The sequence below is a fragment of the Spermophilus citellus genome (assembly GCF_964194105.1).
Source record: "Spermophilus citellus genome assembly, chromosome: 4".
NCBI lineage: Eukaryota > Metazoa > Chordata > Mammalia > Rodentia > Sciuridae > Spermophilus > Spermophilus citellus.
The window spans coordinates 148,730,998-148,754,177 of record NC_138185.1 but is presented as its reverse complement, the minus strand read 5'-3'; the positions used below and the strand labels follow the sequence as shown (position 1 = coordinate 148,754,177).

Genomic DNA, 23,180 nt, shown 5'->3' with positions numbered 1-23,180 from the left:
CTTTTTTAAAACAGCAATTTTAATTATAATCTAAATTAATGATTTCCTTGTTTAATGTTAAAATTTTATTGCCAGATATGAGAAAAAAAATTGTACATAGGTAACAGAACTTTTGAGCATTTCTGACATCAACATTCCCTACATTAGACACTCTTAGCCTTGCATTCATGGATACTTACAGAGTCCAAGGGTGAGCTTAGGAAATAATAAATCTCCTAAAATTATAGTACATGTAAAATTGTGTGAATTTCTCTGGGAAGAGGATGTAAACTGTAACATTCTCAAAAATGAACTATTATCTCACAGAGACAAACAAGTCACATTTATTAATTATTAAATATTACGTTAAATCATAATCTTAAAAATTATGGATGTTTATGTACTTTTAAAATTAACTATCAAATAGCCTAATCACAATAGGTAGAGAGTAAATACTTTCTTGAAGGAAGCATATATATATATAGACATGCCCATTCATGGTATATATAAAAAGATGGTATATATCAAAGATGACACTTATAATGTGAATACAACTTTAAAATAAAATTTTAAAACCTACATTGCTGAATGTGGTAGTGCATGGCTGTAATCTCAGTGGCAAAAGAGGCTGAGGCAGGAGGATTGCAAGTTCAAAGCCAATCTCAGAAACTAAGCAAGGTTCTAAGCAACTTAGTGAGATTGTCTCATTTAAAAAAAAAAAAAAAAAAAGGGCTGGATGTGACTCAGTGATTAAGCACCCTCAAATTCAACCCCTAGTACAAAAAAAGAAAAGAAAAAGAAAAAGTGAAAAAAAAAAAATACTAATTGCAACATCATCTGAATTATCAAAATAAAGTTTACTCCTGGGCCCGATGCTGCACACCTATAATCCCAGTGACTTGGGAGGCTGAGGCAGGAGGATTGCAAGTGCAATGCCAGCCTGGGCAACTTAGCAAGACCCTGTCTCAAATGAAAAAATAAAAAGAGCTAGGTTCACACTAGCTCAGTGATAGAGTGCCCCTGGGCTCAATCTCAAATACTCACCAAAACACTAAAATAAAGTTTACATCTGAAGGACCTAAAGGAAGACAGTAAATATACTCTTAGAAATGACAAGAATATAGGTAGAACTAAATCAAACAGATTTTATTAAACTTTGTTAGAATGAGGAAAACAAATGATATAAAATAAGTCTTAAGAAATGCTCTCTTGTACTGCTATCTCAAACTATTTTTCAGTGTTTTACAAAATGATCACATGGCAAATACGAAAAGCTTCAACACTCTTCTTTTGTAACTTTAGCTGCAATAAATGCAACATTAACAAACATACAAATTTCTTCTGTGTCAATTTTAAAAGTTGAATTACTGAATTACATACTAATTTTTATGTTACTCATACATATTTTATTCATTCACATTTAATGAGATCATTGCCAATACGTACATTATTTTCCTTAACTTTATTTTTACATTAAGTCAATGTCTGTCATGCAGCCATCCAAAACCTTACAATAAAATTACACAGGTTTGTAGTCCAATTTAGATTCTAGCTTCTTAGAATCAGCCACTTTTCTGACTGCTTTCATGAAGTCTTCTTGAACTACAAAATCATGATCAGCACGAATTGCAAACATACCTGTGAAGAATAAAACAACATGATTGCTATATATCATATGTGAACTACATATTCATTATAAGAAAACTAAATAATGTAAATCTATGGAGTAAATATGAAGGAAACTAGATTTACTGCTTCTGAGTCAGTAGTTCTAATTTGTTAAAAACTATTCTTGCTCAACTGAATTCCACAGCTATGGTGAGCATCAGTTTTCAAATAAAAAGATGAGACAGTTGGGGTTGTCCTTATGGCCTTTGCTCGCCTAGCATGCATGAGGCACTGAGTTCAATCCTCAGTAGCACATAAAATAAAGGTATTCTGTCTACGTACAACTAAAAAATATATTAAATTTAAAAAGATGAGATAATTACATGAATATTTAAAATCTGGCTCACATGGTCTCTATATCCAATGTTAGCTCTTAGTAAAAACAAAAGCAAAAAACCCCAAAACTATCAACAGCAAATACATTTTCAGCATTAGGTTCTTAATGCTATAGGCAGTGATTCTCTGGAAGAAAGAAGTACATTTATGAATAAAACAAAACACCTCCAGTAATTTTCATAGCCATTCATTGCAAATAATCAAAGGCTTAGAAAATGGGAAATTATAAGAAGCAAACAATAGGCTTTAAAAAAAAATCAGAACCATTAGCCCATCATCAAATACTACTTGACAAAGGAGTAAACTTTTTTGTTTCTTTTCTAAAAGTAATTATGTTATGGATATGGGTCCTGGATTTTGAGACAATCATACTTTCATGATGAACTATAGCTGATATGGTGTCATTATTTACGAATTACATGAATCATACTAACGTTTCCATTGAGGATCTGCTTGAATTGAATTGTCAAGAATATAAGAAGGTTAGAATAGAAGATTTCAAGGGTTACTTCCTATCATTTTTTTCTGGATTTCAATATGAAGAGTCTTTGAAATGCTCATTTTATATTGTCCTAAAATCAGGTGAAAGGAAATGACTGTTTTTTTTTTTAATAGACAAGTTTCAAAACTTGCTTAGAAAGCTACAACTAAATTAGGTAAGCTATTTGTATAAATCTTATGTGTATGACTGTTTTCAAATCACTATTTAGAGAATGAGTGAATCTGCAAAAGACATAAATAACAGATGATAATGTTAGGACTTGAATGGAAAAGAAAACTATAATTGAAGCAAGTATATATTAACTTAAGAAAATATGTAACAAAAAAGGCTTAAAGTCTAATAAGAAAACCAAACAAGAATTCTTATATCTCCAGATGTAAATACATTCCCCAGAAAAATCAAAATTTTTCTGGATGAGGTCGCATACTCCTGTAATACCAAATTCTCAGGAGGCTGGGGCAGGATCTCAAGTTCAAGGACAGTCTCAGCAATTTAGCAAGGACCTGTCTCAAAAATTAAAAAGAACTATAGCCCCAGTAGTAGAGTACCACTGGTTTCAATCTCCAGTCACACAAAAACAAACGCTAAAATTTTAATCCATACAGAAGTTATAATTCTTTGTCAGAAACAATATAAGAAATTTTTTAAATATGCAAAACAAAACCACAATTAGATATTATCTCATCCCAGTAAGAATGGCTATTATCAAAAATATTAAAGATAATGAGTGCTGGCAAGGATGAGGAGAAGGAACCCTTGTACATTACTGATAGGAATGTAAACTGATGAAACTATTTATAGAAATCAGTATGGAGTTTCCTCAAAAATTAAAAATAGAACTACCACCATATGACCCAGCAATCCCACTACTGAGTATATATCCAAGGGAAATAAAATCAGTATATCAAAGAGACATTTACACACCCGTATTTATTGATGCACTATTTAGTTATCAAGAAATGGAAACAACTTAAGTGTCCATCAAAGAAAATATGCTACACACACACACACATATAATGGAACAGTATTCAGCCATAAAAAGAATAAAATCCTGTCATTTGAGGCAATACAGATTGAACTAGAGATCAACAGGTTAGGTGAAACATGCCAGGCACAGAAACACAAGTATCGCATGATCTCATATGTGGAATATAAAAAAATTCATCTCATAAAAGTTGAGAATAGAATGGTGGTTACCAGAGGCTAGGGAGAATAGTGGGCAGGAAGGGATGGGGAAAGGTTGATTAATGAATACTATGTTACAGTTAGGAATAAGAAGTTTTGTTGTGGTATTGTACAATAAGTGATTATAAGTAACAACTAGATACTGTTGTGTTTCAAAAGCTAAAAGGATTTTAAATGCTTTCATCATAATAAAATGAAAAGTGTTTGAGAGAACCTGATCTAAACTTTATGCAATGAATATGTATTAAAACATCACATAGTACCCCGTTAATATGTATAATGTTTATGTTTATATGTATCAGTTAAAAATTTTTTTGTAAGCTCTGTTTCCTCAATGCCATGTCCGGAGATGCATTTCTCCTCCATACCTTTCAACTATGATGCTCTGCTTCACCTCAGGCCAGAACAATAGTGTTGGCCATCTACGGACAAGATCTCTGAAACACAGGTGTCCAGTTACAGAAGATGACTATGAGGTTTTCCCATTAGATATACATACCCACAGCTGCTCTGAAGATCCAGTTCTACTGTCTACTGCATTTTCATAGCACAAGCTCCTGAAATATTCTATGTCCCCTCCTGTGCCAGGGCCTACCTGAATGACTAGGAAGGTATCCTATGATATATTGAGCCTTCAGAAAAATTTACATGTCTCCACAAGGATTCATTAATAGCTTTGAGGAGCCTCCAAGTCTCAAGGAGGATATCTTCTCACTAAATATATTCTAATTCAACTGAGAGATTCACAAACATCATGGAATGACAGTGAGTGACACAGTAAAACTTTCAGAGATGCAGGATTCACCAGAATTAAAATCACTGACAAGTACCTGGAAAGGCTGAAGAAGGCTTTTCCACAGCCAGTCCCTACACAGGATGCTCTATGATAGCCAGGAAGCCAGGGCATCACCATTACCTTATAAGCCAGCCTTCTTTAGAAGTTTCTGGAAATGTTCTAAAACTCCCTGATGGCCCAGAAACACTGAAGCTGCACTAGAAGACCCAGAAATGGTATCAGCCCACTTTGCAACTACAGACTTTTCTAAGTTCTAAAGGAAGGTCTCAGGAACACTTCTTGGAAATTGACCAGTCTTCAACAATGTAGCACAAAATTGACCATGAAAATGTATTTTAAGAAAAATAATGTCTACTACTACAGTCACTGACTTGGATTCTGCATTCATCGATCAAAAATATTCAGAAAAAAATTGCATTTGTAATAAATATATACAGACCTAAAGAATTTGTGGAAAAAAGTACCTATCAAAATTTGATAGCATCAACCTTTAAGATCACAGCATTGCTTTTGTTTTGATTACAATTGCATCAACACTATCTTCTGAGAGCAATTTGATCTGGTATGGATTTTAGAAAAAGAATGTCATAAATTACTCTAAGTAGTTCAAACCATATGATAGTTTGTCTCTTGATATTTTAACTGACAAGTCTTTATGAGCATGATTTACAATGACAGACTGTAGACCTACGGATCTTTGATCCAGGCACTGAGTCACAATGTACCCATAAACACATTCCTACAGAAATGTTAATATAGCATTAAACATGATATGAAAGGCAAGAGGAAATCGCATACTATAATACTTAAGAAGTAGCTCACCTACAACCCATGTAGTTAGTTAATTATAAAAACTACTGTAGAAATTTGGTTTTGGACTTTAAGATTTTATATGGAAAACAAAGACTAAATGACTCTAGGTAGGGTTTTTGTTTTAGATGGACACAATACCTTTATTTTATTTATTTATTTTTACGTGGTACCGAGGATTAAACCCAGTGCTTCATTCATATGAAGCAAGTGCTTCACCACTGAGCTACAACCCCAGCCCTAGGTAGGGTTTTAAAGTTACTTGGTGTCAGAAATAAAAATGTATCACATGATCAATAATTATATTTTAAAAATGCGTTTATATAAGTTGCATCATTCATAAATCAATCTTTCAAAGATTACTGCTTATAGACTAGTATCAGAAAATAGATGTTAATCATTTTGCAACACATACCTTTGGTGCTGGCTCATCCTAATCCTAGCTTTAGGTGTAATAGACAATTGTGTCGTTTCAGACTTACTTCAAGGGGCCCATGTTCTATACGTGCCTGCCTTCCTACACTCCATTTGTAGGATTCACAAGTACAAAGGAGTTAACACCTCCAAGGGAAAATTTCATTCAGTGGGGGAGAAGTGCTAGTAATAAATGTTCTAGTCTCCCATCTTTCTGTCAGTTAATCTCTGTATGATCTTTTAAAGTCTCCTCAAATTTCAATATTCCTTGTCTACAGAAGCTGCCTCAATGGTGCATCCTTATATGTTAGCTTTCTCTCTTTCCATCTCACTCGTCCTGTTCTCTCTTGATAACTGGAAATCAATTTCCAAAAGAACAGCATACATTCAATCCTTGCAAGGTCCAGCCTATGGTTTTTGAAACTCAAAACAGTTTTAACAAATTTAAAATATTAAAAGCAATAGCAAAAGTATGCTCCACACTCTTACCTGCTTCAGTGCAAACATTTCTCAGGTCTGCTCCATTAAAGCCATCTGATAGCTTCACAATTGCTTCATAATCTGTTCAGGAAAAAACACTGGAAATTAGTATTAAAAAAAAAAAAAAAGGTGGGGAAAGACCTTTTTTGCTTTATGACTACATGGAAAATTAAAATGAAGAGCTTACTTTGAATCTGAGCAGCTATGAATTACCATAAACATTCCACAATATTATTTTTTATTTGTTGTTTTTATATATACATGACAAAAGGGTGGACTCTGACATACATGAACATTCCACAATATTAACTGAAAAATAAAAAATTTTTTTAACTAGCACCAAGAAGAAATAGATATATCTCTGAAACTTTAAAATCAAGAAAAATATCATCAAGATCTGAAAGCATCTTAACCATTTTTATGCAGTGAAACAATTATGCACAATGAACTTCAGATATCTGTGATGCTATGACTAATACCTTAATTTGAGTCAATCTGTACTATTCAAAACCAATTATAATAATGTAATCACATAAACCAAATGTAAAATATATCAAAACCAGACATCAGACATAATTTTATGACATTTCTGGTTAAGCTTCAAGTAGTATTAGACCTAGGAAAATAATAATAGTTAAGTGGGCTCTCTAACCCACATGACAGACATGAATTAAAGAGCTATAGGTTTGGAGTAGCAGGCATGGATTTGATACAGAATAGGAAGAGAAATAAAAAAGCATTGGCACTGTGATTTGAATAACTTTAACAAGATACTTTTTAATGAGGCAATATAAGGTAGGCAATCATCTAGATATTCATTAATTAGTGTCCAACAGGTTCAAGTTCATCATAAGCTTCCTCAAAGCAGGAATTTCCAATGGTAGCCCATTATCTTGCACCTACCAAGAGTTCATTATTTGTGGAAAAAACCTATTATTTGACATCTTTTATTTAGACCATTCTTTCCACCTCAACACTCTCACAGGAGCAAGGAAATAAGAATAATCAATTATTTGTAATTACAGAATACCATTATCTTTTAAAGGTTTGGTTTTATTTATTTATTTATTTTTTAAAGCTTCCTGGCAAATATATTAGATTCCCCAAGCCTAAAGGATGGCAAAATTTTATGTACAAGGCCAGATAGTAAATACTTGCTCGTGACAACTTTATGCTTTGCAGGCCTTATGGTCATTCAACCCTGGTTTTGTGGAAAAACATTCATAAATAACATAAATGAATGGCATGGTTGTTACTACAAGAAAACTTTACTTACAAAAACAGAAGGCAGAAAGAATTTGGCTCCTAAGTCACAGGTTTGCTACCTTCTACCCTAGACTAGTCCCTTATTTAAATAGATGTAATTTTTATCTGCTCTGTCCTCAAATCTCTAATAGTATTTTCCCATCTTCACTCTGCTTGCATTCTATTTCACTGAGAATATAGAAGCTTTCAGAAGAAAACTTCCATGAGGTCCCATCCTGAGAAGCTGTCATCATCAGCATCTATATATTCTGCCTCTTCTCCACTTTCATAAATGAAAAGTATGCTCATAGGGCCAACTCCAATTCAAGTAAAATGCATTATTGGTTTTTCTCTCTCAGTTCATCCTACTACCATTAAAAAAAAAAAAAAAAAAAAAAATTTAATGCACCTTCTCCCAATCTCTCTGAAAGGCATTTTAAGTAAGCTTTCACTCCACACTTTCACATAGTTACATCCAAAGGTATACTCTCAGAATTCTTTTTACCAAAAGCTACTAGGATTTGATAGGGGATCAGTCCCTCCTTAAAACCTTTCTTCATTTATCTTCCAGAACACCAGCAGCTCCTGGTTTTACTCCTATCTCTGTGAATGTACCTTCAAACTCCTTTGATATTTCTTCATCTCAACTTCTTAATCTCAGAATTATCCAAGTTCAGTCTTTCATTCTCTTCTATTCTCTATCCACATTCAATCTCTTGGAAATTTCATCAAATTGCAAGACTTTACAAACTATGTTTTTATGCTATTATCCACATTTATATCTTCAGCACAGACTGCTTCAATGAATTACAGATGCATAAAGAATTAGTACTCAATATCTTTATTTGAAAATCTAATTGGCATCTCAAATTTAATACAACCAGAATAAAATTTCTTATTCTCACCTTTAAATCAAAGTCTTTTAAATTTTCTTTTCTTTTCTTTTAAAATGCTAGGGATCAGTCCTAGGACTTTGAACATGATAGGCAAGGTTCTCTATCACTAAGCTACATACCTAGCCAAGTCTTTTCAAGTTTAGTTGCTGGCATGTCCATCTTTCCAGCTGCTTGGGTTAAAACCTTGGGTCTTTCTTGGTCCTCTTATTTAGCTCCCACCACACATCCAATTAACAAGTTTGTCACATTTACTTCCAAAAGGAACCCAGAGTCTCATCATTTTTTTAAAGATTTTGTCAATTATAACTCAATATAGTTGGAAGGAAAAAAGGCTTTGTAACCACCTGTGACTATCATCTCTTACCTGGATCATTGAAATAATTTCCTAACTGAGTCTCCTGCTTCTATCCTTGTCCTTCTACACCTTCTTCTCAACAGGCTATAAAAAGTTATCTTAATTCTGAAATATTCATAGATAAAATGATATAATGCCTAGAATTTGCATTTTTAAAAACCAAAAGGAGGAAGAGGTTACGGATGAAAGAAGACTGGCCAAGAATTAATCATTATTGGAAATAAAGTGGTTCATCAATAAAAATTACCTGAATATTCTTCATATATATTTTTTTGCTGCTAAATATACATATTCAAAAATAAACTAAATTTAAAAGGCAGAATAAACCTCCAACCCTCAAATCAATCTACATATATATCATACTGACAACTACATAATTATACAGGTAACTTTTTTGAAAGTGCTCTGGCTGTATAATCTTTAAAAAAAATTAAATAAACATTGAAGTTGGGTGGTGAGTACCTGGTGATTAGAAGTTTATTAAACTCTTATCCCTACTTTTTATGTGTTTCTAATTGGCTCACACCTGTAATCCCAGTGGCTCAGGAGGCCGAGACAGGAGGACCCTAAGTTCAAAGCCAGCCTCAGCAACTTAGAGAAGCCCTAAGCAACTTAGTAAGACCCTGTCTCTAAAATAAAAAAAAAATTTAAAAAGGGTTGGGGATATAGCTCAATTAAGTGCCCCTTGGCTCAATCCCTGTTACCGAAAAAAGAAAAGAGAAGGTAAATTTGGTAGACTATCAATATTCAACACTATTTTTGCTTCATTTACCAAAATGTAAATACATAATAAATAGGTTATTTCCTTACCTATTTCACCATGCTTTGTAATGGGTCCTGCATGGATTTTCAATATATCTAATCTTGCTTGTTCATTTGGTAAATCAATATCTGAAAATAAGAAATTATAATAAATTATTTATATATATGTACATTTTTAAAATTAAGTTGGAGTGAGGGAAGTTATAAAAAGAGAAATGGACATAGACAAAGTAAAAACAGATAGCAAGTAAAGAACTTTTGTTTAGAGAGAGAATTTTTTAATATTTATTTTTTTTTTTTAGTTTTCGGTGGACACAATATCTTTATTTTATTTTTATGTGGTGCTGAGGATCGAACCCAGCGCCCCGCGCATGCCAGGCGAGCATGCTCTGCTTGAGACACATCCCCAAGCCCCGCAAGCAAAGAACTTTAACTCACGTATTTTTCTATCCAATCTTCCTGGACGTAACAAAGCAGGGTCCAGTGTATCTGGTCTGTTTGTAGCCATGATCATTTTAACTCTATGCAGAGTATCAAATCCATCCATTTGATTCAGTAACTGAAAACATTAAAAAAATTATATAAGACATAATTTATAAAACATACTGTTACAAATTAGCACATATATTTTTATGCCTAATACCTTCAAATATGTTGCTTACAGATAGAAATGTGATGTTGAGAATGGTCATTTGATGAAATTCTACTTTTATAAAATCTAACATATAAATGCCCAATATATCAGACATAACATTTACATTAGGATATGTGAATACAGACTTTCCCTATAAATCTGATAAGCCATAAAGTATCTTCTCAAATAATTGAACCATACATAGAAATATTGACAAATACCAAAAACATTTCCTTTGATTCATAAAATTTTCTTCAATAAATGTTGAAAACCTTACTACATTTAACAAACTCTAAATATAGGTAGACTGACAATATATGTTAGCTGAGGACATTATCAGTTCCATGAATAAAATTAACATTTCTGTTGTTTTGTTTTGCGCTTTTTTTTTTGGTACTAGGGAATTGAACCCAAGCGTGCTTAACTACTGAGTCACTTCCCCAACCCTTTTTTATTTTTTCCTTTGAGACAGTGCCTTGCTAAGTTGCTTAGGGCCTTGCTAAATTGCTGAAGCTGGATTTGAACTTGAGATCCTCTTGCCTCAGCCTCCAGAGCTGCTGGGATTACAGGTGTGTGCCACTACACCCAGCTGTGTTGCTTTAAAACAGTTAAGTTTAAAGTTTCTAAGAGACATTATAAGTCAATTCAAAAATATTTTATATCTTCTGAGTACATCAGCATTAATTTATAAAAAGTGATTTCAAATTCCCCTAATGAGAAAAATTTGACATTGCATTGCCTAGACTACCTGGTTTCTACCTTATTTGCAGAAGTGGAAAAACGTATTTGGGATGATGCCATCACATCCACAGAATCTTGACCAGAAAAAGAGAAATGTGGGGAAAGGCTTTATGTGTACAACTCCGTTCCATCATTTACCTCAATTATCAAAACCAATTAAAATGGTTTTAATTGCTTCTCAATCTCAGCAAGAGAGCAAGAGAGGAAAGAACAATTTTGAGTCATCTCAGATGTAATTATAACATACTTATTGCCAAGTTTTAATATGTTTGCGAGTCATAAAATGTCCTTAAAAAGCTAGCACAAGATCACATTCATAATATAAGATGCTCAATATACAATATAAACATCTGAATGGTTGATGTGCTCAAAAAATACAACAATACAAATGCATACCAAATGGAATGTTGTAATCACCTTATTTTTGCCTATATTCTAAAACATTTATTTCCTTAAGGATAAAATATTCAGAATTCTTTTCTCCCATCTTTTTGAAATATACAATACATAACTGTTATTTACAGTCATCCTACCATGCAATAGCACAACAAAACTTCTTGTTCCTAACTGCAGCTTAGTATCCATTGATCAACCTTTCCCTATCCCTCCATCCCCCTCAGTAATAGTCATTTTCTTACTTTGACACAGAAATGTTTTCATTCCTGTCCATATTTTCAAATTTCACTTTTCTTTTTCTTTCCTTCCCCCATTCCCCCAGCACTGGGGACTGAACCCATGTGCTCTACCACTGAGCTATAGTCTCACCATTGTTTTGTTTTGTGAGACCTCCAATTTGCAACTTTCCTTGCCTCAGCCTCCTGAGTCACTAGGATTTCAGGAGTGTACCACCATGCCCAGCTTACTTCTAATTCTTCATTTAAACTGTAATACATATTTAGACCTTCAAATATGGAATGTTCAGTTGTTCATTTAATAATTATTCATTTCTTTATGAACCTTCTGTACCAAATATTACCTCCATTAAGGTTCTCTGAATCTCTCTATCAGCTGAAGTACCTTCAGAAAACCGACGACCACCTAAAATAACAGATTTAGAAATTTATATGCATTACTCATTTTCTCTATAACCATTGTTTAAGAAAATAAAATAGTAATAGTGTCTAGGGTTAAAATATTAACATAAAAATTAAATGATAAGAATTATACTAACAAAATTAAAAATTATTTTGGTATGATATTTTCCATTTTGTCAATGTCAAAGGTTATTTACTAAAATTGGTTAAACTTTCTAATCTTTAAAAAATAATATCCAGTTCACTGTTATCTACTTCATACAAGTTACAATTACAAGTTAAGAGAAGGGAAAAATTCTTTTAAATTTTTAGAAAATTTCCTCATAACAGTTAAAAAAATTTTAAATAAAATTTTAAAAGATTTATTCTTACCAATAGCATCTATTTCATCCATAAAAATGATGCATGGCTGATGGTCCCTGGCATAATTAAACATTTCTCTAATCAAACGAGCACTTTCACCAATGTACTTGTCTACAATAGAACTAGATACAACCTAATTAAAGAAAAAATATTAAGTTAAATATAAGGCAATTTGAATAAAACTTAATTTCAACAACTACTGAAGAATTTTTTTTTTCACCTTTAAGAAATTGCAGTCCAGTTGGCTAGCAACAGCTCGTGCCAAGAGTGTTTTTCCTGTGCCTAGGAATGACAAATGAAGTTCTAATCAGATGTAAAGTAAAACAAATTTTCAAAAGCCTTTTAAGGATATTATCCTTTGGCTAGTAAATTTTCCAAAATCAAAGCTAAATCCTAAATAAAATTTTCATTTAAATTCTTAAGCACTTATACTCAATAATAAATTTTACTCAAAATAGCCCTTGTAATTTTATTTATTTGTTTATTTAGGTACCAAGAATTGAACCTAGAGGCACTTTTCCACCAAATCACATCTCCAGCCTTTTTATATTTTATCTATTAACAAGGCCTCACTAAGTTGCTAAAGTTGGCTTTGAACTCATGATCCTCCTGCCTCAGTATTCTTAGCTGCTGGGATTACAGGTGTGTACCACTGTGCTCAATTTGTAATATAATTTCAATTGACAAATAATAATTGAATACATTTAAAATGTGATACTGACAGATTATAAACTAGAATGACTAAATCAGACTAATTAACTTATCCATCACTTCATATACTTACCATTATTTACAGTGAGAACATTTAAAGTCTACTTTAATGTCTAAAACATTTTTAAAGAAAAAAAATGTACATCTGGCTGTGGGGGGAAGGGGTGTAGCTCAGTGGTAGAATACTTGCCTGCCATGCGCAAGACCCTGGGTTTGATACCCAACAGTGCAAAAAAAATGGAATACATTAACTATGGTCATTCATGTTATAAAATAAATCACTAGCATTTATTTCTCCTATTTAACTGAACTCTGTACCCTTTACCTAAATCTCTCCTATGCACATCTGCACCTTTCTCCCTGCCAAATCATCCCTAGCAGGACAACCATTCTACTCTCGACTTCTATGATTTCAATTTTTCAAAATTCCACATGTAAGTGAGATCGTGTAGTATTTGTCTTTCTTGGCTGTTCTCCTGGCTTCTTTCACTTCTCTAGATTCATCCACATTTTTATGAATGACCAAATTTACTTCTTTTTAGGACTGAATCGTATTCCTTTGTGTATGTATAGATTTTCTTCATTTTTTCATCAGTTGATGTGCATTTAAGTTTTCATACCTTAGTTATTGTATATAGTGTTGCAATGAACATGGGAGTGCAGCTGTATCTCCAACCTATGAATTTCATTTCCTTTGGATATATATGCAGAAGTGAAATTGGTGGATCACATGGTATCATTGTCTGCACTGTTTTCCATAAGGGCTGCACCAATTTACATTCTCACTATCAGTGTATAAGAGTTCCACTTCCCCCACATCCTTGTCAATAATTGTTAGTCATCATTCTAAAAATTTAGAATTTGAAAATAGAATTGATAACAGCCCTTCTTTAAAAATATATCAAATCCTGCTTATAACATGGACCATGATAAATACATTGCAATGGTTTATCCTGAATACTAATTAATCTTTTATCTATGCATATTTTTAACATCAAGCTTTGGTTATTTGAAAACTATTGGTTTAGTAAATTTTGCAAATCTTCCAAATGTTGATATTTTTCATTATATAATATCTAAAAAACAGACTTATTAATTAATTAATATCACTGCCCATCTTTTCTTTTCTTTTTTTTTTTTAAAGAGAGAGTGAGAGAGGAGAGAGAGAGAGAGAGAGAGAGAGAGAGAGAGAGAGAGAATTTTTAATATTTATTTTTTAGTTCTCGGCAGACACAACATCTTTGTTGGTATGTGGTGCTGAGGATCGAACCCGGGCCGCACACATGCCAGGCGAGCGCGCTACCGCTTGAGCCACATCCCCAGCCCCCACTGCCCATCTTTTCAAGAAAGTCTTTAAGAATTAACATATTGGAAAGCTGCCAAACTTGCAACACCAGACATTAGTTCTTAAAAGTTCTAATTTACTTGAAGGCTCAAATTTTATGGCTAATAGCAGATGGTATAGTCTGTTTTCTTTTTGTTACTTATCTTTTTTTGCAGTGCTGGGAATCAAATCCAGGTCTTCATGCATGCAAGGCCAGTCCTTCAGCTGTATTTAACATGATAAGCCCCCAGTCCTTCAGCTGTATTTAACATGATAAGCCCCCAGTCCTTCAGCTTATTTAACATGATAAGCTTACTTTGTTCACTTCAGAAAAAAATGTGTACTGGTCTCAATTAGCAGTAACTAGCAACCAGTAAGCAATAACCAGTCTGAATGACCACAGATTATAAATTATCCTTTTTTAAGTAAAAATTGAATTCCAAAAAACAATTCATTCATCTGACAACTCAACTGACCAAGTGCTTTTCCTAAATACAAATATCCTTTTCAATATGCAGCAGAAATACTTTGTACGTACACATACTCTCCATTTTATCACACAGAACGCAAAATATTGAGAATTTAATAAAATTATTTTTTTTTACTGCTCTACCAACATTTTAAAGAAAAACTGGAATTTTTTGTTATACTGCAAGTATGTGGCAATTAAGAGAACAATGACTACAAGTACAGTTTCAAGCCAAGCAATTTTACCCACACTGCCTTCATACCATCAACACAGACATTAACATGGTAAAGGAGACATATAACATGTTACTATCATGAAAGTAGTCTTTCCAGCCACCCCAATTCTAGGTAGGGAACTCAGGGCTTCATGTATACTAGGCAAGTGCTCTACCACTGAATAGCTATATTCTCAGCCATGAAAGTAGTTTTGATCTTGCAGATCCCAAGAAAGCATCTCAGAGACACCTGGATCTGTAAACTACATTTTGAGGAATATTTCATTAGAATCAAATGGTACGCTATAATACATACATTATGAGGTAGAATGAACTAAGCATGTCCCAGAGAGCAATAGACACACCTCTCCTATCTCACTCTCATGAATGTAGTAGAGGCTGGAATTTTCCATATTAAATCCCCACCTTATTTTTTATTCTTTAATTCATTCATTTATGGTGAGGTAGAAATAATTCAATACTAACCTGGTGGTCCATATAACAAACAGCCTTTTGGAGGTATTATTCCTACACGCTGGAATAATTCTGGATTTGTAAGAGGTAACTCTATTACCTAGAAAAGAAGTCGCATTTTTCTTAAAAAGTTAGTAGACATTTTAGCATGTTTTCAAATAATAACTTGCATACTAAAGACATTTCCAAAGTCTAATATCAACAGAGTGGGACATACACATAATCCATAAGACATCTAGATTTCTGCACTAGGTAAAACCATTTATGATAGAAGTTTTTCTGAAATATATTACACAATGGCTATTTTAACAAACTACATTCTTGATTATACACAGGCATACAATGTCAAAACATACTCAAATGTACACTTAAAATCTGTGCATTTATCAAATGTAAATTATACCCCAACATCAACAACAAAAAAGTCAGTGAAGCCAGGGTAAATAGCAAATGCCTGTAATCCTAGTGACTGAGGAGGCTGAGGCAGGAGAATCGCAAGTTCAAAGCCAGTCTTGGCAACTTAGCAAGGCCCCTATGCAACTTGGTGAGATCCTGTCTCAAAATAAAACATTAAAAGGGCTGGGGATGTGGCTCAGTGGTTACGCACCGGAGGTCAATCCCTGGTACAAAAAAAAAAAAAGAATCAGTGAAAAAAAAGTTATATACTAGTTTGCTTGTGGGAATATAACACAAAATTATCCTGAAACAGGGAAGGAATTTGATAAATTATAATTTCCAGAAAGAGAAAATTGTGTATAAAATTTCATCTATTGGCATTTTACCATAGCAGCCTTAAAAGAACAATGGGCTCAACTTTCAATATCCTATCAAAACAATTCACAGGAAAAAAGAAAATGGAGGATGGAAAAATTGAGGATTTGATTACTCAACTTATATTATTCACAGTACCATCAGTAACTTGTGAGATAAACATCTATTGAATAGCTATGTCTATAAGATGTGACTAGGACAAGTGAAAATTATAAAAAAATCAAAATTTTAAAGTGCCTACAGATGAAAAGAACATGGATGTGATTTCTTCTGCTCCTATGCTGAAGAAGTGATGCAGCAAAAATCACTATAGAAAGCAGGTTTTCTGTTCCATGAAACCATTGTTCTTCCCTTGGCTGCCCTTTCACTAAATAGTCGGTGAGAACTGGCTTTCAATTTACACTGAAGCCAAACTTTCTCAAGTATCATCAAAGAAAAATTTGGTTTCACAATCACCTAGAATGTTTGTTTAAATGCTAATTCCTAGGACCTAAAAATCTTCATTTTTAAATTTTTTTGGAGGCATTAGGGATTAAACCCAAAATGTAACATGTAACTTGTAACATGGTTGGCAGGCACTGGACACTGAGCTACATCCCCAGCCTTTTAACAACTGTATCAGAAAATTTACTGTGCTGAAATCTAAGAACTACTGGCTTAGGGCTTAAATTAGTGGAGGTAAGACTTTTCAATCATTTCCATGCATTCCTAAATATTTTCATTTTACATTCAGATAAAATCAATAGGACACTGTAATTTGCTTTACAGATAATTGTCAAGAAGCCATCTGTGCTGTGATGCAAGGCAATCCTTATTTGATCCTTCACCTAAAAGCTCCAAAGATTTAAACTATTCCTATAGTCAGTATTTTTCCTAAATAGCATCAAACAGCTTTAACAAAAGAAACTAGTTAAGGCACAGGTAACTTATTCCACTTTAAGAGTGAGAAGCTAGCAAACACTATAAAATACATGTTATATGAATGTGCTCCAGTTTAGCGGCCGAGTGCTTGCCTAGCACATGTGAGAGACACTGGGTTTGATCCTGAGAACCATATAAAAATAAACAAATAAAATAAAAGCATTCTGTCCATCTACAACCACAAAAGAAAGAAAGAAAGAAAGAAAGAAAGAAAGAAAGAAAGAAAGAAAGAAAGACCAAAACCAAATGTGCTCCAACCAAAATAAACTATTTTAACAATTAAAACCACAGATGGAAAGAACACCAGATTATATATCTGCTTCACCACAGAAAGAGCAAGATTTCTAACATCAAATAATCTCCAAATTAACAAATGCCAATACTTCTCATGCCTAGAAATTCAATGCCATTCTTCTCTCAAGAAGAGTGTTAAATGCATAATATTCAAGAACAAAAAATAATTTGGACAAAAATATTTTTTCATTCTGCTTCTCCCTTCAGACATCCAAAACCTGTACTATTTATTAGTAATTCAGAGACCAAAACATGACATACTAACCTCTCTTAATTCCCGAATCTGTTCTGACAGACCTCCAATCTCAGAATAAGAAACATTCCCAGGGTCCTCATGAGACATGTTGTAAACAAGTGGATCCACCTCTCTTGGCAAATATCTAGAATAAAAAGGCATTTGTTTTTCTTTCAAAAGATGTATTTTCTCTCAGCTTATGGAGTACAAATAACTTGTTTGTAGGTGATATTATAAGGATGCTTAATTAATTAGAAATTAGTAACAGGTAAAAAGTGTCAAAACATTTATTGATTTCAAGAAGCATATATTTTGGATAAGACCTTCCCTTGGTGAAAATAAAAGAAAACTAAACAGAATACAAAACCCACCTCATGATAGTTAGTGTAGTCATATCCAAAGCAACTCTTGTTCCTGGCTTCAGCTTACTTTTGTCAAGCTGGTTTTATAAAGCAAAGATATTATAAACATTTAAAATGGAGAATAACACTCTAACAAGAACTTAACATTCACTTTTACCCAAATACTCACTTTTACCCTTCAAAGAAAACACAAATATCGATAATAAACTCCATGCCAATAGAAGTAATAATTTAAAATTATTTCCATCTGCTTTTTAGAAGAATGCAATTTCAGCATCAAATCACTGACAAAGTTTGAAGTAGCAATGGCGTCCTTTTAAAAAAAATACCGTTATTTATTTTTATGTGGTGCTGAGGATTGAACCCACTGCCTCACATGTGCGAGGCAAATGCTCTACTACTGAGCTACAACTGTAGCCCCCCTCATTTTTGAAAAGGGAGTGGACTTTAGAAGTTTACTTTTTTTTTTTAATATTTATTTTTTAGTTGTAGTTGAACACAACACCTTTATTTTATTTATTTATTTTTATGTGGTGCTGAGTTTTGAACCTAGGGCCCTGCCCGCACTAGGCCAGCGCTCTACCACTGAGCCACAACCCCAGCCCTAGAATTTTACTTTCAAACACTACTTAATATAATTTTATTTATTATTTTGGTTCAGGCCCTGAAGCGAAGTGACTTTGTGAACTAGTACTAAAACATTTATAGAAAAATCCTGTGGTGAATATTCTGGGAAGGAAAAAGTACATTTTAAAGGTGCCATTTAAATTTATTTTGAGAAGTATAACTTTGGGGAAAAAATTTATTAGTTAATTCACAGACAACTGGGGAAAATGCATTTATGGATTTTGTTTCCTCTTTGAAATTTTTATTAACATACTTAAGAATGAAAAAGAAAAAAAAAAACCCAAACACCAACCAACAACAACAAAACTCATAACAAGCAAAACAAGCCCAAACCCAGACATTATCATTCATGCCTTTGCTATATGCTAGATCCTAAGCCAGGCACATTATATATTAAGGTGAATCATACTAAACAATTTATTGGTATATCTAAGCATGGTAATTTACTTGTTTAGAATTGGATAAACTCTATCCAATAGATTCAGGATGTTACTTTTCAAAAATGAAGTTGCTATTTGATAGTTTTAAAAACTGTTCGTCAATGCATTTTAAGTTACTGACCACATTCCATGGGATCTTATGAAGAGCTACAAATTTAGGACCAAGTGTTAACTAAAATGAAGTGATGATAGACAAAATATTAGGTTTAATACAATGGATTAAGCTAGCCAACAAACCATGGCACACACCTATAATCCTAGCTAGTCAGGACGATAAAGGAAGAGAATAGCAAGTTCCAGGCCAGTCTGTACAACTTAATGATACTCTGTAGCTCAAAATAAAAATAAAAATAAAAATGGCTAGGGATGTAGCTTAGTGGTAAAGCACGTACCTAGTGTGCACAATGACCTGGACATAATTCCCAATACTAGGAACAGGAGAGGGTGTGGATAGGTGGACTAAGCCAAAAATATTGCCTATAAGTGAGGTACTTGAAATTTTTTTTTTTTTTTACTCAATATGGAACTATCTCAATGTTTATTTACATCCATAGAGAATATATACACTAACAGTTCTTGATATATTCCACTTTCCAAATATTCAATCCAAATATGCAAACATGAAACATCTTAGAAATGCCAACTTTTGGCATCCAGAGGGCCCTGAAGGGAAAGGAAAATCACTTGTCAGATTAGGAATCTAATATCTGACTTAGAAAAATGATACTGACTTATATGCTAGGTAAAATCCTCATATGAGATTTATTCCCTGGGTTAAATTCTCTTCTATAGGCATGTTGTTATCAACGTTTTTAAAACCTGAACCTGTTGTAACACATTCTCAAAGAAAGTTCTTCCAATGAATACATAAGGATGCTCTACTTTAGAACAATTCCTTAAGAGGAGAATAAAACAGAACTTAATTTTAGATACTACTGAATGATTCTAAGCTATCTGTTGGCAGGTTTTGATGACTTTAACATGAATTTAGAGTTGTTTCTATTTGCCTTTTCTAATGTAAATTACCTCTAACAAAATTAACTTAGCCCCTAATATAGAAAATATGAAAGTTTTTTTGAATGTTTAAATAGATAACTCATAGTGTCTAATACTTTTTAAGTCCTCTTCAAAAAAGACATTAAAATAAAAGATCTACTTTCCAGTTATAAAATTCCTTCATTTTTAAGTATGCAAATTTGATTAAAGCAATGTGATATGGCAGAATATATGGAACACTAGGGGACAAAACCCACGATTTGAATTCATGCTTTGCTAATAACTTTCTCTGTATGAAGAAGTCAACCTTAGACTTTGAGCATATTGCCCAATCTGCTTGCCTCAATATGTAAATATAAGGTATATGAAAGCACTTTTATCAATCATAAGGCACTATACAAACATCAGGCATTACCTGTCGACGACAACCCACAACATATCTTGGTCCATTTGTAGCTTTAACAATGACTAGAAGAGGAAAACAAAAGAATAAATTGAAAAAATAGTAAAAATACGTGTGTGTAGTATCTCCACATCAATGGAAAGTTTAGTTTTATTTCTGTCCTCCAAGAAGATAATAGTTAAAACATAGTCCATGCAAGAATAGCATCTCCTTGCATTACTGTCACTAAAGTAATAAGCATTTCAAAAATTGTTAATAAGTTAATCCACTTACATTTTTCTTCAGTTAATTGCTTAAGCACTTCACCCACAATCTAAGAAAGGAAAGAAAGCATTACTTGTTGCCAACCACTAAAAAATACCATCACCCTCTACATCCCAAACTCCACTACCTACCTGTCCAACACTTTGTAGGGCCTTCAGATCATTTTCAGACTTTTCATACTGCTTGGTAAGTTCTTTTAATTGTTCCCTTACTGAAACAACATAATTTAAATGTTTTAAATTGAACAATAATCTTAATGCATTACTTAAATCTATTTCACTTTATGTAAGTTTCATATCCATCACTATATCAAGCCAAAAAGAAATTTTGTCGTTGGTAATGAATAGGTAACAAGTGTAAAAATAAACGTTATCAAAAAAAGCAACATATCTTTTTTTTCTTGATCTGTAATACTCACTTGATTAAACAAATTTAAGTTACATTCTTACAGACAGACATCCTTACACTTCAGGATTTGCAACTACAAATCCAAATGATTTAATCAGTAAATTAGGCTCTTTCTCATTGCTTCACCTACCTACCTGGATTACTCTTGGTTTTCTACCCTAAATAAAGTTAACAAATGTAGTTCTCCACAGAAACATACGGTTGTAGTCTTCCTTCATTTAATTTAATCACTCAGGCTTTTTTCTATGTTGCATTATGGAAAAACGTTAAGTGCTCAGGGTGTAAAGCTTGGATGCTTGATAGAGTTAAAATATGAAACACGAGAAGGGTTATTACGACCATTGGACCCCTTTTCTCCTCCACCAACAAGCCAAGCTGCCTTCCCCCTCTCCCGGTTCCCGAATCAACACTGCCTCCTTGCACCCAAACCTGGGAAACATCCCTGGCCTACTTCTTCCCCACTTGTCTAATCCTTTCCCACTCCCATCTCAAAACCGTGGATGTTCTCTATGTCATTCGGACTGGACTGGGCCATTTCCCCACCTGAAGGGGTGCTATTTCCCAAGCTCTGGGCCGGATGACAAAGCGCCTTGTCCATGGACCGGGGCCTTCTCATCTCCAGGGCTCGGTTGCCAGGCTTGGCCAAAGGCCTCCGCTTTGTCAGAGGCATAAGTGAGTACAAAGACGAGGTTATGTGGAAAGAAAAGTGCACTCACACTCCTTAAGACGGCCGTCGATCTCCTTGTGCTCCAGCAGCTTCTTGCGATAATCCTGAAGCGCCTTATCTCTAGGGTCCGCCATGATGAGAAGCCGTCGCTCATAGGGGATGCTGGGAATGGCCATGGCCGCCCGGGCGGGGGAAGGGGCGGGGCGAGGGGGGGAGAGCCGGCCTGGAGGGACGGATTTACGAATGTCCCGCCCCTTCCGCTTAGCCCCGCCTTGCTACTTACGTCTCTCGCCTCTGTGTCTCGTCTCGCCTAGAGTGCCCCTGCACACGAAACGAGGCCTCCAACTATACCGCTCCCTGCCGACCAGGAAGGGTAAAGCAGGACGCGGGTTACTGAAAGACCTTGGAACCACAGAAAGCTCAGTTGTAATAAACTGAGAAGGGAGTGGAACAAGGAGTAATACCTCAAAATTGGTCTGATAGCCTATCGGTGTAACACAGATGGCTTTTTGGTATAACACCTGCAGTTACAGAACAAGTAGAAAGTTTCAGCGAATGAATGAGGTACCGATAGATCTGCTTGTGATCTAGTAGGGAAATTAATAGTTTTAGAGTGTTAAGTGCTATGATGGAAATGAAACACGGTGATGTAATAGAATCAGATGGGGATAATTAATTTAGAACAGACGTCTGAGATGAGAATGCACCAAACTGTGGAACCTTCTGAACAGAGGAAGAGCAAGAGCAAGGTCCTGAGGTGAAAAAGAGCTCAGCTACTTCTAGAAACAAAGAGGGAGTCAATGAGACCAGAAGGTAGTGGAGTAGAGAGATGGAGCACAGATAAGAATGCTGAAGTGGCTGAGACAGGGACTTTGAGGTCCGCTAAACTGTCAGATTTCTGTGCTTTTGGAAAAATTGCTTAGTCTTTGGTTATCTTTGTAAAATGAGCATAACTGGACCTATCTAAAAGGTTGCCATGAGTATTAAATAAGAAAATGTACATAAAGTTGCTAACCCAACATCCATCACATAGTAAGCCTTCAATAATGTTCTTTTAAATTGTTATTTCTGGGCTGGGGGTATAGTTCAGTGGTACAGCACTTGCCTGGCATATGTAATAATTCTAAGTCTAATCCCCAGCATTGCCAAATAAACAAATGAATTCATATATGTGTGTACACACACACACACACACACACACACACACACACACATATATATATATATTCTACACTTTACAAATAAGGTGCAAATTTATGTGAATTATTAAATGTCACAGAAAGGATGTCTTCAAATTTATTAGAAAAAAATCATATGGGTAATGTGTGAATATTTTTTTTTAAATATGACTTCTTTGTTTGTAGTAGACAGTAAACAAGGTGAAGTGGGCAGAGATAGTT

At 34.0% G+C, this 23,180-nt stretch overlaps 1 protein-coding gene across 1 annotated transcript; it reads right to left on the bottom strand.

Moving 5' to 3' along the window:
* Positions 1 to 1,104: 1,104 nt before the first annotated feature.
* Positions 1,105 to 21,985, bottom strand: PSMC6 (proteasome 26S subunit, ATPase 6). Its single transcript, XM_081291270.1, has 14 exons — positions 21,830 to 21,985; positions 20,837 to 20,916; positions 20,715 to 20,754; positions 20,454 to 20,506; positions 17,985 to 18,052; positions 17,644 to 17,758; positions 15,405 to 15,492; positions 12,421 to 12,482; positions 12,210 to 12,333; positions 11,780 to 11,841; positions 9,867 to 9,987; positions 9,477 to 9,557; positions 6,180 to 6,251; positions 1,105 to 1,617 (listed from the first exon to the last, which is right to left on the bottom strand). Exons 1-14 carry the CDS (start codon positions 21,954 to 21,956, stop codon positions 1,499 to 1,501), a joined length of 1,212 nt encoding a protein of 403 aa, XP_081147396.1. The 5' UTR covers positions 21,957 to 21,985; the 3' UTR covers positions 1,105 to 1,498.
* Between the last annotated feature and the right edge of the window lie 1,195 nt (positions 21,986 to 23,180).